Source organism: Lepidothrix coronata, unplaced genomic scaffold (assembly GCF_001604755.1).
Source record: "Lepidothrix coronata isolate B3197 unplaced genomic scaffold, Lepidothrix_coronata-1.0 Scaffold12, whole genome shotgun sequence".
In the NCBI taxonomy this organism is placed as follows: Eukaryota; Metazoa; Chordata; class Aves; order Passeriformes; family Pipridae; genus Lepidothrix; species Lepidothrix coronata.
In genome coordinates, this window is record NW_016690192.1 from 5,785,893 (window position 1) to 5,804,423 (window position 18,531).

At 41.9% G+C, this 18,531-nt stretch overlaps 1 protein-coding gene across 5 annotated transcripts in view; it reads left to right on the top strand.

Annotated features, from left to right (window-relative positions):
• The window catches only part of PATJ (PATJ, crumbs cell polarity complex component), a 138,219-nt gene that overhangs the window by 107,913 nt on the left and 11,775 nt on the right, over window positions 1-18,531 (top strand). For all 5 annotated transcript variants that reach the window (XM_017805634.1, XM_017805630.1, XM_017805632.1 and 2 more), the window contains 4 exons: window positions 11,530-11,613; window positions 13,546-13,739; window positions 15,570-15,717; window positions 16,811-16,897. In XM_017805634.1, coding sequence (XP_017661123.1) covers window positions 11,530-11,613; window positions 13,546-13,739; window positions 15,570-15,717; window positions 16,811-16,897 — 513 coding nt within the window. The remainder of the gene's footprint in view (window positions 1-11,529; window positions 11,614-13,545; window positions 13,740-15,569; window positions 15,718-16,810; window positions 16,898-18,531) is intronic.

Sequence of the window (18,531 nt, forward strand, 5' to 3'; positions counted from 1 at the left end):
GGCTTCAGCAGTTTGGAGTTTGGTTTTTTAGCTGTTTTTGAATTGTCAGATCAAGGTTAGAAGGAATGGGAATGACACCATTTATAGTCCATCTCTGCAGGCAGGAAGCAGGAATGTCTTTGGTACTCTTGTAGTTCTAATAGATGACACATACAGAGATGGGATGCCCTGATGGGTCCATGGAAAAATGCTCCATCCAGGAAGGGAAAAGTCTTGGCAAAATAGGGAGCAGGAGCAGTGTCTGTGCTGCACAGCTGCAGGAGCTTTTTCTTTTACCTTTTCTTTTTCCTCTGAGAAAACAAGACATGAACACCCGCTTCTTCTTCCTTCTTTTTCTACTGAGTTCTCTTTATTTTGTACCTGCACAGGTGTGTAAGTGCCTACAAAACCATGAAGGGTATGAACCCCAGTTGCTAGGATTTCAGAAGTAATTTATCAATATGGGGGAAACCAGGAATGCTGCTTCTCAGAATTTGTCAAATCTAAAGTGGACATGCCAAGAGTATAGATGTATTAAAATGCACTTGATCTAAAAACACTGAGTGCTGGTACTCAACAGCAGCTCACATGGGATGGGAAAGCTCTCTCAGAATATTTTATGTCTTTCTTTAGCACAAGATGCACATGCCCAGCTTTTGGAATAATAAATCTGGCAGCTGGGGACAGTCTGCTTTAAAATGAAATATAGAGTACAACTTCTAAGGCATAACCTCAGGAATCTCATCAGGAATCACCAAGTAGAGGCTTGAAAAATACAGGCTGTGAGCAGGAAGGTTAATTTGTTCAGGAGGTTGGAAACTAGTGTCTTAACCCCTGTGAAATGGTTTTTGGTGAGATGTCCATCCCATTAAGCTCAAAACTCTTTCCAGTCACAGGCATTCTAGGCAAGGTCTGGGGTTGTGTGTTTGGGGAGCAGGAGAGCATCAGCTGAAAGGATGTGTGTTTAGAAAAGACACAGGGAAAGGAGGATTGTCCTTGAGAATTGTCTCCATGTTGTTGATTTTCAGACTGCTATAGCCCTTAGCAGTTCTATTTCATTTTACTTTAAGCGTTGATATTTTTTAATATTTTTTTTCTTCACTCTCTTTTATTTCACCTTCCCACGTACCCCTGAGAGAACACAACACATGGCCTCTGCTTTAAAGCAATTGAAGTGCAGAGTGGAGCTGGCTAAAGCACACGGGCTTTCAATTTGTGAGAAGGTTTTTTTCTTGGTTGTAGTCCAATCAAACTTGTAAAAGTAACCTCAGTGTGGGAATTTAAAATAGAAAAAAAAAAGTGTTTTCGGAAACATCCCAAAATGAGGTTTGAGGCCCTAGTGCTGCTCCTCAGGACACCTCCTGCCCTCTTGTCCCCCCTGAATTGTGTATAAATGCTTGTCAGCCCCACTGCTGCTAATAGCAGCCGTAAACCTGACAGGGGTGTCATTGTCACCTGGCAGCTGCTGGTGCTCCCAGGACGCCTGAACTGCTCCAGCCGCGGTATGCCTGGGATTCATGGCAGCTGTAGACCCCTGAGCTGGGCAGGACCCTCGTGCCTGGGGCTGGACAAGCTATGACTCTTAGTTACATGTGGGATTCAGCTTCAGATTTGCATTCGTGGCAGCAAGCCAGTGTTGGCATGGCCAGCTATCCCTGGGCTGCAGAGCCCTGGACCCTGTGAATCCGGGACTAATAACCAGTCCTGTGGGATACAGGATACAGGACTGGCAGCATCAGATAGTCCCGTTGTTCACCATAAATTTAGGAAATGTTCCTTAGTTATTCTGCTTTTGATTCGTTGCATTCTGTATAAGGCAATTCTATATAAGGCAGTTTCAAGGCAAATAATTTAGTTTCATATAACAGGCTTTTTCCTCTGAAACTGTTTTGCTGTAAAGTTTCTATGAAATTTTCATCTTCAATCCTCAGAGAACAGGATGTACAAGGAATTGTTTTAAAAAGGAGTCCTGGTACTCCTCCAAATGGCATGTGAGATTTACCCAGAGAGGTTGTGGCTGCCCCATCCCTGTAAGTGTTCAAGACCAGGTTGGACAGGGCTTGGAGCAACCTGGTCTAGTGGAAGGTGTCCCTGCCCATGGTAGGGGGTGGAACAGGGTGGGCTTTAAGGTCCCTTCCAACACAAACCATTCCATGATTCTATGAAATCTGGACCCCATTATCACCCCAGCGTGGGTGAATGCTGCCATGTCTTGTCCAGTTAACAACTTGCAATGAGCCGTTTTCTATAAACCAGGATTGTTAATTTACAGGGATTTGATTCTTGGCAGTACATGGAAAAAGCATCTCTCTAAAATACAAACATTTTCTTAGCAGGGTGGGAGCACTGTTTTGCTTCCAGCTGAATAATTTAGTAATGGTCAAGTTGATTACTGGTAGTTATTGGCTCTGTCTTTGCTGCCTGGGTGATTAAGATGCCCAGGCGAGCCGGAGGGGATTCAGACTTTTCAAGGCTGGTACAGGGATGTTCCGTCCAGGCAGGGTTAGAGAGCCCTGGGAGGGAGAAATGTTCAGAGGCTTATCTGGGGCTTGAAATCACAGCTAAGTGCTGGACAGGCACCTATGATATAAAAGATTGAAGGGACTGTAACCTGGGGGCTCCCTGGAGGTGAAGTGGGTAGCAAGTGGTCATTGCCTGAACCTTACACAGAAAAACATACTTTATCCTGTGTCTTTTTTGTTGAAAACAACAACAAACCTCTTATGCTGGATTTTTTATACTGGGTTGTCTACTTTGAATTTGGTAAATTTTCTTTTTGTACTTTTGCTTTCAGCTGACTTTAATAGAAAGCATTTTTAAGGCACTTAACAGACTTGAAGGTACTCCACCAGTAAAAGAAAGTGGTCCATAAAGGCAGGGAACTGGAACACTTGAGAGTGCTCCAGAAAGTAACAGAATATACTTGTGCTCAGCTAACATGAGTTGGTGTGAGAGCTGGTAACACTGGAGTTGGGGAGGAAAAAGCTGTTCTAATCATGTGGGTTAACCCAGAAGGTTTTCTGGCTTGCAGTGGAGCTGTGTGATGGTGGGGATGCAGCTTGACAGAAGAATATTTAGATTCATTCTGTCAGTCCAGGTGAGTCATACCTTGAATAAACCCCATCTGTTAAGGAAGGGCAAGGGAATAATCAAGAAAACTGTGACTTGAAATTGCAGCTGTTCGTGACACGATGTTTGCCCCCGGAGCTGTGAGGGCTAATTACCTTGTGAGGGCTCCACGCTGCCAAGATCAGGTTGTTCCTATACCAAAGCCAAGCCTAAGAGCTCTGTTTTGTGCTATGCTGCAGTCAGTCAGCAGTGGGGACCTGCCTAAATGTGACTTCTGTGTTACTAAACAAGCAGATTCTCCCTTGGTTAAGTTTTTATCCCTCCCTCCCATCTCAGTTTTATTTAGATTCAGGCAAAAATACCTTCATCAGGTATAGACAGCTGATGTCTGAGCGATTCTGTAGACAGTCATCAAATGCAGCTGAGACTGAAACTGTTTGAGTGAAATATGCTTACCTTGTAACTCCAAATGAAAAGGAAGATATTGGCCTCGAGAGGGTTTCAGCAATATATTGGCTATAGATACTGTTGCTGTTAAATCTACCACACAGTGAATGGAACAATAGAATGAAAAATGGGAATAGAAGTCTTGAGTTTTTAATTGTGGCTTGGGTATTGTAGAGGAAAAGTTTGCGGTTGGGAGAGGAAAAAAAATGCAATCTCTTCTAAACCAACATTTATAAAGCAGAAGGCAATTTACTGACAGAGTGGTAAATGCAGTTAGCTTGAAATTGTGAGGAATTGCTTTGACTCCTGCTTGGATAATGTTAAAATGAAGTTGGTGGATTCGTCATCATTCCAGAAGGACGTTAGCTTACAAGAGCATGAAAAACCCAAACTGCTTTGTACATGAGTTATCACAAAAGGGAATTAGGGCAGTAAGTTTTGCAAATCATGTCTTTGATGGGTCTTTGGCAAGGGTTTAGCTGACGGGATGGCTTGCTGGTGTAGCAGTCCCTTGCTTGAAGAAGCTGGTGTCTTCCAGGAATGTAAATCAACCCTCAAATTTAAGCTGACAATATACAAAAGCAGTAGGACCTGTCAGAATGGACTTCAGGAGGATCCTGGCTGCTGCTGGTTGAAACCGCTGGTTTTTGGCTTCCTGTGTCATACACACTCAGGATCTCATGCATTCTTTATAACCTGTGCTATGCACTGTACACTACAAACTTTCCTTTTTTTTAAATTTAATAAAATAATGAGAGTGAGAGAGCTAAGGTTTTAATATGTCGTTCTGTGTTTTATTATTCCCTCTAAAATGAGCATGTATACTTTTTGAAAAACTTTGGTTTGCTTTGGCATGTGATTCACAGGAACATTGCTCTTTCTATCATTTTGACTTAAGTCATATATTTTTACACTAAACATCTTATTACCTTAGTTTTATTATTTCAGAATCAAAGGAGAGCTTGCAAATGTCTATGACTGCAGAGCGAAGGAATGTTAATGAATAGTGCCATTGAATTTTCAGGTTTTAGCTTTTCTGATCTTAGAGAATATAACTGTAAGCAAAAATATTATGCAAGCTGAATAAAATTTAAATAAATAGGGACCAGATGTAACTATAGGGGCCTATAAAATGTAATACAAATACTATCCGCTTCCTTAAAATAAATCTGTATTTTAGTATGAAAAATTATATTCATATTGATATTGTGGATTAATCTTTTTTATGGAAGTTGGCAAGTGAACATCATCTCTTGCAAGGGCTTGTTCTTAAATGGGAAACAGACCTTTTGTTTTAACCTTGAGTGGAGCAGTTTCTGGGTCTCGTGCAATGTAAAGCATTTTTACATTAACACGGTAATACATTTTTACATTCTACAGCCTGTTTTACTGCAGTAGTGTTTGGCTTAGGATTTTGGGTGCTGTTAATGGTTTGTGAACACTAGGAATGGCAAAATACTGGAGTGCTAGAAGGAGGGATTATGCAGCACGATGCATTAGATAAACCCCTTTAAGAAGTCAAGTGATTTGCTTGGGCTTGACCTTCAGCTTTCGTTGCTGAATCATTATCTTTTAGATTCCATTTAGATCTGCAAATGGAAGATCATAGATCATAACATAACTGTTGTCATTTCCTCTGCCTACAAGTAACCAGCAGCTGGATTTGTTTTAACTACTGAGAGATTCTTGCATGGGGCTAATTCTCCAGCAAAACTCACTGTGCAACCAGTTGATTTCTACTTTATCTGCGAACCAGCCTGTAAAAATGAAATGGCAATTTTACTGCTCCGGACAAAGTATTACAGAAGTTGAAAAGGAAATAACTGATGTTGTTGTACTTGCCCTGGGAAAGAGATAAATCTGTAATCCTGAAGTCAGCAAAACCCCTTGCAGTGTTATTATCTTTTATAATGATAATTTAGTATAACATTTGTAGCTATGTAGAAAATTAGTTGGAAATGTGTAATGTTAGCTTAGGAAAACACAACTTATCAACTAAATCAGAAAACGTCTTTTCCCGAGTGTTGTTTTATATGCAGTTCACTTTTTGTTCTCCTCAGGAAAGTGCTCTAATCCATGCAGAAAGCTTCATTCCTTACACCAAATACATAATTATGGTCAGTGGTAAGATTCATTCTCCTAACTACAGACCAAACTGAGATACAGGCACATAAAATTCATGTAATTTCAACAGTTTGCCGTGCCTGCTTTCTAGCACTGCCCAACCATGAGGGTTCTGAAAAACGGCCTTAAGATGAAGTTTAGATTAGAAAAAGAAATTGTTCCCTGTGAGGGTGCTGAGGCTGGATAATGACTGGATTATGGACTGAAATAGCACAACAAAGATAAACAAAGCAAAGTTGAGCTCAGTTAAAGCAATAGCTTGTTGTGAATGAGCTTCGGTAGTGCAGGACTGTTCAGTGCTGTGCAAGAAACCTCTTTACCAAAATCTGGACTTTTTTCCATGTCAAATCTAGCCAACACTGGGTTAGTGGGGCTTCCTCTGTCCAATTCTTTTGACATCACCCCTCTTACATATTGATCCACCTTTATTATATGATAGACCTTCATCAAAATATCCTTGGTACTTAATGTTTGGGCTTCCTTCATGTCTTGTGTCCATTTACTCCCTTACCTTCTATTCCCAGCATTCCCAATAACAGCCTGGGGGCTGATTTTCAGTGACTTTTTAGTTGTAAGCTGCTGGTTGTCCTGCTGAAAAACAGCTGCACAGGAGAAAATCAACGCTAGAGAGACTGGCTCAGAAGCTATAAACTTGCAGAAAACGTGTGAGCAGTTCAAGCCAAAAAGCTAGCCAGCTTGTGAGACTTTCTCACCATGGTTTATGCTCCTGCAGGCTTTTAAGGATCACTCAGTCAGTGATTTTCCTGAATAGGATGCTGACTTTACCACCTTTCTCCCAGAGGCTCAATCAGGGCAGTGCTGTGTGGTCATTGCCTGGGATCTCTGCTGTACCAGTTCTTGACATTTAAGATACAAAGATTAAGCTGTCAGTCTTACTGAATTTAATTCTCAGTGTTAACGTGTCTTTTTGTGCTCTTTGCTGATGGGTGAGTGTGATATTCTTCCCTGACAGGTCTCTGAAGTCGGTATAAATCAAGCAGAAAAAATATCCACAGCTTGGGGGAGGAGTTGAGATCTGATTCCCCGAGAGTTCAGGGCTCTTCCCCTCCTTGGATCAAAGGCAATGCAGTGTAGATCATGCTGTGCACACTGTACAATCTGTGGATGGATTCCCAGACTGGGTGCTAATTTCTCTAAGGTTGTCTTGCCCTCACTGTTCCATAGTTAGTCACTCTGCACCAACTTTGTTCTTCAAGGTGTTGACCAGGAGGCTCCATGAACCCTCCCACTTCCCTGCCTTTACTTCCATGGCCCAAACCTTGTTTCTCAGCACCGTCACTGCTGGTCCTTCCCTTTGCTCAAGATAACTGTGCAGACACAGTGATATTGTGTTGGTGAGGGGTGTAGTTGTCCCACAGCTCAAATCTGAGCCCTAAAAAATACCCTCTAATATACTGTGTGGCAGGTTTGGTGGGCATTTCTCCTTCTTAACAGATTTGGTGAGCACTGTATCCAAACCAGGGATGTTTTTGCCATGTTTGGAAACTATTCTGTCTTGCAGGTATTTTTTTTCCAGCCATGCAGTGCCGTATCAGTGCATTCAGCTTTTATTTTCTTGGACTGCAGGCCCTTCAGTATAAACGTTTTTCAGCCCAGGATGGCAACCTCAGCAGTAGCAGACAAATTCCCTTCAACTCTGTCTTTTCATGGTTGGACAGTCTCAGTTTGCACCTGTGAGTGTGGACTTTGTTTAGCATAAAGAAAAGCTGTTTACATGCCCTGGCTCATGTTCCCCATCCTTCCATCCCATGCAAGAACTGCTCAGCTCTGCATTAATTCCCCATTTGTATAATGGTCCCAGACTGTTCTTAGTCAAAATATACAAAGATTAAAGCTCCAGTTTGTTGAATGGATTTGTAAACTTTATGAACTATGTGCTTTCAGCAGCTGGATATCTCTTTTTAAACAACTCTGTTCTTGATACGAGAGTTTTTTTGTTTCCCCCTTCTGCACAAACAGTTTTCATGACTCTGCCAAGCTATAATCTATATGAAACTGGTAGTGAAAGGAGATGGGAAGGGATAGGAGTGAAAATCTGTCCAGAACCACTATAAATTCACAGTCTCTAGCTGAACATTGACACCACTTTCCCTTCCTCCCTCTGGATTGATTGATTTTGAACTATTTAGGCCTTGACTTCTAGAGATATCGAGCACTCTCTGAATTTAAAGCCAGTGAACAGGAGCTGCAGATGTCCAGGAACCAAAACCTATCCTTTAAGTAAACATTGTGTATTGTTTTAGTCATGATAGATCCTATATTTTTCGTCAGGCACTGAAAGGGATGTTACAGCTTCAGTCAATGCCTGTCAATAAAGTCATTACCAATTAGGGCTTGGTTAGATGGCTGGAGTATGACATTGCATCTCATTACTGCATAAACTTCTTTAAAATATTGATGTGATTAAAAACGTTCAATAACATCAGCAGTTTGGTTTTAGTGATTTGTCATGGATCATCAAAACTAATGGAGTCTTATTGAGATCTCACTAGATCCAGTGGAAAAAAAAATCACTTCTGCATTAAATGCAATTTGAGCTGATCCCAGAGGTATCAGAGGAAGGAGGTCTGTTTGCCATAGTTTATCAACTAAGGAAAAGTAAGACAGATATTTGTGCTTATGGACGGTTTAAAAATCTATACAGGGCATCATGGATACATTGCTTTGCTCTATTTTTAATCGATTCGATAAGCCCTGTTCAACTGCACTACTTTAAAATAAACCTGCTTAAGAAAAACAGTGTTTTGGCAGGTCAGCAAGATGTTTCCTTCTCCTGGGTAGGCACAGACAGAACAGGAATGTACCTTTGCATGCCATATGTATTTTTAGTTCTAGGTCTGGCTTCTAACACATGCAGGAACTGCAGGGTGACACTGAATTGTTGCCTTTTCAAATAGATGATGCAGATTATTCAAACTGATAACATTTGGTGGTTCCTGAATCTGAGCCTTTGGTATGTGCAGTTTTACATTTAATAATGCAGTGCTGGGAAAAGCTGGTAACTCCAGGTTGTTGACCGGTTTTTAAGCGACCACAGATGGAAAACAAACCTAAAGAAATGTGATTGAAAGCTCCTTGCTCAGAGGTTAGGAAATATGAGATTAAATACAGTCTGAAAGTGTTTAATTTGATCATCTTGTGTACATACCCAGTCTGCTGTTACGTGGTCATATTGCCAATTTTCTGATGAATCTCATGGTTACCCACTGCTCTGATGTGTCCCATTTGAATGATGCTGCCTTAACAAGCTGGCCAATATTTTGTGTTACCTCACTGGCCACTTCTAAATGTCTCTGTGGAAACATAGAATGGTTTGGGCTGGAAATTACCTTAAAGTTCATCTTGTTCCAACCCCGTGCCATGGACAGGGACACCTTCCACTAGACCAGGTTGTCCCCTCCAACCTGTCCTTGGACACTTCCAAGCTGCGGAGCAGCCACAGCTTTTCTGGGCAACCTGTACCAGGGCCTCTCCACTCTCACAGGTAAGAATTTTTTCACAATATTTAATCTAAGTCTGCCCTCTGTCAGTGGGAAGCCATTTCCACTTGTCCTATCACTTCATGCCCTGGTCCAAAGTCCTTCTCCAGCTCTCTTGGAGCCCCTTTAGGCACTGGAAGGGGCTCTAAGGTCTCCCTGGAGCCTTCTCTTCTCCAGGATGAACACCCTCAGCTCTCCCAGCCTAGCTCCAGAGCAGAGGGGCTCCAGCCCTCGAAGCATCTCCATGATCTCCTCTGGACTCACTCCAGCAGCTCCATGTCCTTCTGCTGTTGTTCCCCAGGGCGGAAGGCAGCTCTGCAGGTGTGGTCTTACCTGAGTGGGGCAGAGGGGTAGAATCCCCCCCTCCTCTGTTGCCCACGCTGTGGGATCAGCCTAGGATGTGGGGGGGTTCTGGATGCCAGCGAACAGAGATGGGGCATGTTGAGTGTCTCATCCACCAACACTCCATATCCTTCTCCTGGGGGCTGCTCTCAATTATCATGCCTTGATAAAGTGTTTCAAAAACTAAAAGTTAAATGTGCAGTGGAAATTCTAAACCACAGACTCAGCTTTTCCTCAGAGTTACCCGTGATCAGCCTCAGGTGAAAAAATACACATCACTGTCACCTCCTGGCTTTCACCCAGGCAAAAGTCTCTTGTGTTGGCTTACAGTTACACTATCATTTTTAAAACAAAGGTAACCCTCAAAAAAAAGAAAAACAACCCCCAAACCAACCAAACAAAAACTCAAAACAACCCAAACCCCACAACTGAGAAGATCTAAGACATGTAGTAGAGGATTTTGGCAACACTGCTGAGAGATGGATGTGCACGTGTTGCTCCACTCCATTACTGTTTGTTACTTCAGTTATTGCAAGAAAACCCTACAGTTGCCAGCAATGTGTGTGTATATGTAGATATACTTTTTTTTTTTTAATCAAACCTCTCTTCTGATTTTTCTTAATTACCTTGGTACATAGCTCATGATATTCTGCCTTCATTTATGTAGATTGAAATCTCTGTTCCCCCATCTGGGAGGCTTGTATCAGCTGTAATCCATTTGTGATTACAGTCCTCCAGGCTTTTTTCAGGGGCTAGTGTACATGAATAAAAGCGGGAACCTGTGACAGTGGTGCTGTGCTCCAGCAGCAGCAGAAGAGTCCACATCATTAAAGAAGGTAGTGGGAATGAAAGGGTATCATGCACTCGATATTGTCTTGATCTGAGCATTAGCTGAAGGGCATTTGAGTTTTCTTCTGTTCAATGTGCACCATGTGTGCTGAGAAAGGCAACACAGGGAGGGGGGTTAAATTGGTGATGAGAGATGTACTGTCTAACAGTGTTTTCCCAACATGGAGGGACTTTGTTCTGCCCCAGCAGTGATTTCCTCCCCCTGCTCCAGGAAGGCAATGCACAGCAGGGCTCGCATACTCCAACCTTTTGTTGGAAGTGCTGGAAAAGCTCCTCTTCGACTTCTTGTACATCAGGTTTGGGGGGGGACTTCACAGCCGTAGCATTTTTAGAGGGTATATTTGTCTGAGAACAAGCTATCCAATACCTACATGTCTAATTAAAAACCACTGGGTGTTTATCCGCAGCCAGAGCTGGTAGCAAAACTGGTTCAGCTCTGAGGCTGTGTTACTGAGAAGAAGAGCAGGTTTTGCACAGTGAAGGGTCCCATCCTGCTTGCTGAATCTGAAGAACTGTAGCAGGATGTTCACCTATTTTTTTTCAGAAGGAAAAAAAAAAAGAAACAAGCCAGAACAATGCAAAGGGAAAGCACCAGCAAGAGAACAGTATGTTCTTTGTAATGCTTTTTCTTTGGGGACATCTATTGCTGGCAATAAGATTAAATCACTGAAACCTTCCCTGAAGCTACATCTGCCACTGCCTACATTTTCCAGCCTCAGTAATAAACTAACATTTGCCATTGTTCCTTTCTTCTGGATTTCATTTCTTACAGATTTAACCAGCACTATTTACCACAAGGCATTCAGCTCTTGCTTAAAGCTGAGATCTATGCCAAGTCCCTAAAAATATTCATAGCTCCAAAGAATCTGGTTTTAAATAATATCATTAAAAGTAGACGATATTAATACAACAGTTCACACTGAGTTCACATGCTGCTGATGCCAGCATGTAAAAATGATGGAAGAAGCTCTAGACAAGACTACCCTGAAGTGGTGAACAAAATCCTTTGTACCTTTTTACTGGCTCCCTGTGTTTGGATTACAGGAGTAATTTTCTTATCCCAAAATATTAATTTTTTTTTTTTTAATCTTTGTTATAGTCTTGCTTTTCCTGTCATGGAGTGCTGTACTTTCACAGAGGTGGGGAGTGTGGGGTGGGTTGTGACTAAGAGGTTATGGAGTGTTTGGGAAGGAGGATTCACACCACCCTCTTTCCACAGGATGCCATAGTGATCCATGAAGTTTATGAAGAGGGGGCAGCAGCCCGAGATGGCAGACTTTGGGCTGGTGATCAGATTCTGGAGGTAAATGACTTTCTCTGTGTATGTTCTTCGTTGTGTATACTTGTATTCCATGCAACAGGGATTTCTTGTAGGGGAAGGACAGGTCATTGAGAAGGATCCATACTTGAGGCTTCCTTTCCATCACTAAGAACATGCTGAAAAATTCATGTTTCCTTATATATTCATATAAACTGAAGGTACAAATTGAGAATACATTAAATTTAATTGAGCAAGGTAGTTCTTGAATTACATAGTTCAGCTGTCATGTCCAATAGCTTAGTATTATTCATCTCTTTAATCTTTCATTCAGAGGCCGCCGCTCAAGTATCTCTGCACTACCTGCAACCCAAATATTGGTGGGGAGGAGAGGGGGGATGTACCATTCCTGTGAGCATCCTTGCCAGCATCCCTGTGAGCATCCCTCCTATATCCCTGCAGAAGCTACCAGCTCCCCCAGGCCATGCTTCATCCAACTGGAAACACACAAATGAATACATGTGGTGTTTTTCCCTCAGCCAAGCATAGAAAAGGTGGAGGGAAAGGGTTAAGAGAGAAGTGTTGGTCTGCAAATGAAACTTGCGTCAGGCAGGGGTTCAGTGCAGCTGCTCAAAGCTCTGCTGTCAGCTCAGGACAAATTCCCAGCATGGCCATTAAGGCTTCGGTGTGTAGGGTTAGAAAAATAGCGAGGGGTACTTGGGGACTTGTCTTTACAGCTCTTGCACTGAAAATATTTTTGTTAGCGTTAAGGCTGAATGTTGTTTTCGTTTTATAAATAATGATGTATTAACAGAGCAGGATAATTAGGGGGTAAAAATGGGGCAGCTTAATTAATTCTTCTCTGGCCAAACAGGAAAGTGCTAATGTTTGTGGGCCATAATATTGTTATTGCTTCAGCTTTTAAAAGCTGTATTAATGAATCAAAAAGATGACTCTGAATTGGTTTCAGATTAGTGGGATAAAGCACATGTAGATGCCTATGTCAAGAAAAGAGTATCAATGCAGTATATAAATAAATAAGTATGTGCAGAATCAGTACAAACAATGTAATTACTATAGACTAGGCCTAATTATCTTAATGTAAAATTAAGTACAATTGTAACTTTGCATATCTAGAAATACTGAGAGATATTTTCATTACCTTAAAACTTATGGAAGTGGATTAATATTGTATGGTTCTCCTGTTACAGTTCATGCTACTTCCTAAAGAGAAAATGTTTAAGTATTGATATATTTTGGTATTAGGAAATAAAAGATTATTTTGTTGACAGAATATTGGCAAACACCTTAAAAGGTTCCTGTGGATTAGGCTTGGCAAAATCAGGAGATTAAGTTGCAATAGTTTTTTTTAATACTTGAGCATGTATTGAAGTAGAACTTCTTGTTCTGTCTGACATTACTAAAATGCTGAAACCTTCTCAGGTCATGGTAAGGGAAGTGTAACTGGGTGCTCCAAGAGCGGTCTGGTGTGCCATCTATTGGATAAAAAGGAAAATCACCGTTTAATACGTCCTGCCTGGGCTTCTCCAGGGCCATTTATTACTGGTGTTTTTGATTCCTTCTGTTTTCGTCTCGACACTGTTGTGCAGCTGGGGGAGAAGGAATCTGAGTGGTAAGAGACACAGGGAGCTCAAAGGAGTACATCCTACTTTGTCTAGGTGTAGAAAGTAGCATTGTTTGAGATTCCAAAGGTTTGAGGTTAAAAAGAAGGGAAGAACACCAGCAAAACTTCCAAGCCAGAATGTTTTGATTGTTGTGATGTACTCCAGGCAGTTGCACAAAGCACCAAACTCACTCTGTAGGAGATCCAGGATCTCAGCCCTCTGGAAATGGGAGCACTAAATTAGAGCGCCAAGGGGTGTCAATTTGACAAATTTGTGCTGTCACACAAGGGTAGGGTGTGATGAAAAGATCATTTATACATGTCATTTGGAAAGCAAACACTGATTATTTCAGGTGAACGGGATCGATCTGCGGAATGCCAGCCATGAGGAAGCGATCACTGCGCTCCGACAGACACCCCAGAAGGTGCAGCTGGTTGTTTATAGAAATGAAGCACATTACAAAGATGAAGAAAACTTAGAGATTTTCTATGTAGATATACAAAAGAAAACGGGCCGAGGGCTGGGGCTCAGCATAGCTGGGAAACGGTAAGAGCAGCTCTGATCCAGCAGCGCTTCAAATGAAAAATATTTTGCTTTTTGAATGACTGTAGCCATTCCAAATGGAATATGAAATAAAAGGAAAACTCCATAAGGAACGGAATTTTGTATCTAAATATCTTCAAGGATGCAATGAGACTGTGGTTCTGCCTCTCTGTCAGAACAATAGACTTGAGCAGGGAAGGCTGCAGCAGCCCAGGAGAGCTCCCAGCGGGTGTCCTGCTCAGAGCGAGTGTGGCCACGTGCAGAGCTGGGAGCTCACTCTTCTGGTGGCATCAGCATGGCCATGTTTCAGGGTTGGAGGCCCTAACCATGGATTCTCTAGTTTCAAAATGGGGGGGAGAAAGCTTCCTGTTTCTAAATACCAGGATGCACTTTTGCAGATGGATTTGTGAGTTAGATTTAGCTCCTACTCAGGTTCAAAGGGACCGACATCAGTGGAAGATACGAGGCTGAGTTAGACCCAGATCCTGAGCAGTATCAAGGTGACTGCGTAACACTGCAGAAAGCAGTTCTGTGAATACAAAACAGATCCTGAGACACAGAACCACAGAATCATTTAGGCTGGAAAAACCTCTGAGATCATCAACCTGTGCCCAATCCCCACCTTGTCACCCACTGAGTACCATGTCCAGTCATTCCTTGGACACCTCCAGGGACAATGACTTCACTACCTCCCTGGACAGCCCCTTCCAAGGCCTGACCATCCTTTCCGTGAAGAAATTCCTCCTGATGTCCAACCCAAACCTCCCCTGGCACAACCTGAGGCTGTTTCCCCTTGTCCTGTCACTTGTTGCCAGGGAGAAGAGGCCAACCCCCACCTGGCTTACCCTCCGTTCAGGTAGTTGTAGAGAGGGATATGGTGGGAGGTGGTAGCAGCTTAATAAAATATGACTTTACTGATCTCTCTCTAAACCATTGCTATTAGATCACTTGAACCAGAGCACTGATAGTTTTAATCTTTCTTTGCTGAAAGAGATTTATGGCATGATACTTGTTCAGTGTCGGTGTGTAAGAGTCATATGGTTGCTCTCCTGTATTGCCAAAAATAATTGACTTTTGCAATTACAGATCATGATGTCATTATCCCAACTGCCTGTGGTCAGTAAAGTTTCCACAGCAGTTTTTTACAAGAGTGGGGATGTTTAACCCAGGTGTTGTGAGCAGATTGCAGATTGGGTAATTAATTTAGCTTATGTAAATTACCCTGCAGATGGTAATCGCAGTCTCCATCCCTCCCACCTTTGCTTCTGTGCTATCGCTAAATGCTTCGGAGTGGGGATTTCCTCCTTAGGGATAGCCCAATTTCTGAAGTCAGTTAAATGATACCCTGCTATAATTCAGGGTTTGAAGTGTTGTGTCCTTCAGAGTGTAGGATACCAAATGCCAAACCTTGGCATTGCAGCTGGCACCAGCTCATACCATGGAATCACAGAATCATTTAGGTGGGAAAAGCCCTCTAAGGTCATTGAGTCCAACCTATAACCTAGCACTGCCAGGTCCACCACTAAACTATGTCCATTAGATACTTTAACTCCATCTTATACCTTGGCTTTTTATTCATATAAATGGTGTTTTTCATGAATCTTTATGTATCCTTCAGTCAGAACAGTTCAAGGGGAAAGGCAGCATTAAATATGGCACAACATACCATGGTATTAAAATGCATCGATTTTTTACATGGCTGAAGGGGGTGTAAAACTAGTTCCTCCTCTGCTCACAGGTTTCTTTTAATGTCTCTTAAATGCAAGTAATCTAAATTGGTCTCCCAAAGAATATTGGATTGTGTAATTAGCCATATGCTTCTTGCATTGTTAGAAATGGAAGTGGAGTGTTTATCTCTGACATTGTTAAAGGAGGAGCTGCAGACCTAGATGGAAGATTAATTCAAGGAGATCAGATTTTGTCTGTAAATGGGGAGGATATGAGAAATGCCTCACAAGAGACTGTTGCCACTATACTTAAGGTGAGTACAGAATACATTTTAAGTATTGAATTGCAGTTACTGACACTGTGCAAGGTAATTATCCTGAAGTGCTATTTACCATACACAGGACGACTCCAAGTGATTACTGAGACAGGAATTTCGTCTGAAATAACTGGGAGGTTCATTTAAAATCACTTCTCTGTGTATTTCTAGGAATTGGATGATATGAAGCAGGAAAACAAAGACACAGTCTTTAGGCATTTATTTGAAAATGCAACTGTGTATTTCATGTGTTAGGAAAATATTTGGAAACCAGAGAGGCAATGCAAACCAGAACTGAAATAAATGTCTTTGGCTTGGCTGCAGCTATACAATGACAGCTTAAATCCATTCCTGCTCAGCTTTCCATCTTCCAGGAGTGATTTTACACTAAAGGTCTGGGAGAAGTTGCCTTTTTACGTTAAAAAGCACATGACCGCTTGGTCTTGGGGAGGGGGCAGGGGATGGGATGGCCATGAGTGCCTGATGTTAGATCCTTGTACATCTCCCAGCCCCAACAGCCTTGTGGGAGCAATGCTGTAGATCCATCTCTATTCCAAACTGCATCTGGAGATAAGGGCTTCCCCCCTGCCATTACCACCAGTGTTCCTACACATGATTTCTTTCATTCTTGAAGGGAAAAGCTAATTATTTCCTTGCTTTTTCCATTCAGGGTTGGTACTTGGCCAGAAGTTTACCTATTTAAGAATTGGAAATCGGTGATATGAGGGTACATTGTTAAGTTGGATCCATATGGGTTAAATTTACCCTTTTCTGCAGCATTTTTCCTCTGAAGGGGTTTTCAAAGTCTGTAAAGAGTTTGGGGCTTTTTGTTTATTTTTACTTAGTAATGGGCCATCTGCAGTTTGCCAGTAGGAAGATCCATACTACATTCAGCAACCAGGATAAACCTTCAGGACAAACCTAAATCCACTTTCTGTATTCTCTAAATACAAATGTTCATGTTTTGAGCATTCCTTGTGGTTTTCTTCACGGATTTGTGGTGCTGAATATAAACATATTCCTCTCCAGGAGTGCATGAAATATTATATGTCTACTTAAATTGTACATTGTGTGGGGTTTTTTTTCCAAGTGTGCCCAAGGCCTGGTGCATCTTGAGCTTGGGAGATTGCGAGCTGGATCATGGCTGTCATCACGGAAAACATCCCAAAACAGTCAGGTTAGTGACAAATTCCTATGTATAAAGTGGAGCTGTGAAGGGCAGAGCACAGGGATGGTGCATGTGAGGCTCAGTCCTTCCTCAGACACTGCTGAGGACGGAGAACAAAATATTTTACCGATGTAATTTTCTGTACTGAACTGCTGCTGAAATGCTGATTAAGTTGAAGAGCTGGTTAATGGTTTAAGGAGTGTCTTCCCAAGACACACCAAAAATCTGTAATATCTTTCTCAAATGATGATGCCCAGAAATTTTTTTTAGACCTGCAAAAGCTTCTTGAATGTATTTTCTGCAGCTGTTTTGTCAATCAAAATGAGTTAATGAAACCTAACTGTATCTTTGCCTATCTTAGGGCAGAACCACATGAGAGCTGCTTTCCTCTCAAAGAAAACACAGAGCAATTTCCTGCTTCACTTGCTTTTTACCTGAAGCGAGGACAACAATTCATTTTTCAATCAGAGCAGGGCTTTTCCCCTCTGTCTGTGCCCCCGAGTCCTCTCAGACACCGATATGCTGGTATTAAAGCTGGAGTGTTGCAAGGGAGAGAAACAAGTCAGAAGGACTTAAAAAACTTTTTAATGGATTTTCCTTCCAAAGACCGACTGTTTTGCCATTATATTTAAGTTACAAATGTCTCAGAGAGGCATGCTGTGGATCACAGCAGAGTGATTGCTGTAGAGGATTTTGGCTCCTCTCTGCCCTGAGGGGAGCAGCACATTGAGGAGATCCACAACTTCTAAAAGAAGGGCTTGTTTTCGGAAACAAGGAGGAGCCATAGGAGGCTTAGGGGGGATATAAGTTAAAGCAGGAGTGCTTTTAAGGAGGTCAGTAAAAGGCTTGTTCATGAACAACCCAAAAAGGTGCCAAAATCATCATTGTATGGCCGTGATTTCTTCACTTCCTAAAGGCCAACACTGATCTAGGCTGCTGTCTGGGGGTTGAGGTACCAGGAGGGGCTAAAGCCATGTGGTAACAGCTGGGCTAAGCTGAGCTTTAAAAATTATGACTAAATAGTATTGGAGAAACATCTGCACTGCATGCAGCAGGCAAAGAGAAATGAAAGAACAGAGGCAAATTACACTGATTGCATTAAGTAAAGACAGCAGTTGAGTATGACTCTTTTTTGGCCATTGTATCAGCATGAAGCCTAAGTAAGAGCAAAGTAATCAAAAAGTGACAGCTGAAAATTATCCACCTATTAAAGCTCAGGTGAAAATGAAGCAGAATGCCATAATATCTTAACAAGGGTTTAGGTAAAAAAAATCAGATCAAATGACATCATCCCCCTTTTTTGTAGCATAAGAAGCTTTTCCAGGAACCTGGTAATTCCTGTATTTCTTTTGAAGCAAGAAAACTTAATCTTCTTGATGCAGAGTCTTTTGAGAGCCTTCATCTCACTGCTCCAAAGTGACTTGGTGATTTTCAAAACTGCATAGATGTTTCTCAGCAAAACCCTTCCAAGAGTTATAAAAATCTTGGCAGATGATGCAGCAAATCAGCTTGAATGATTTGCACAACTGCGAGCACTGTTTTGGAAGCTGCTGGCCAAGAGCATCCAGAACTTTTGTCCTCACTTGGCTTTTTTCTTGGTCCATTGCATACCTTTAACAGGAGAAATAGAAGCCTTGTGGTGC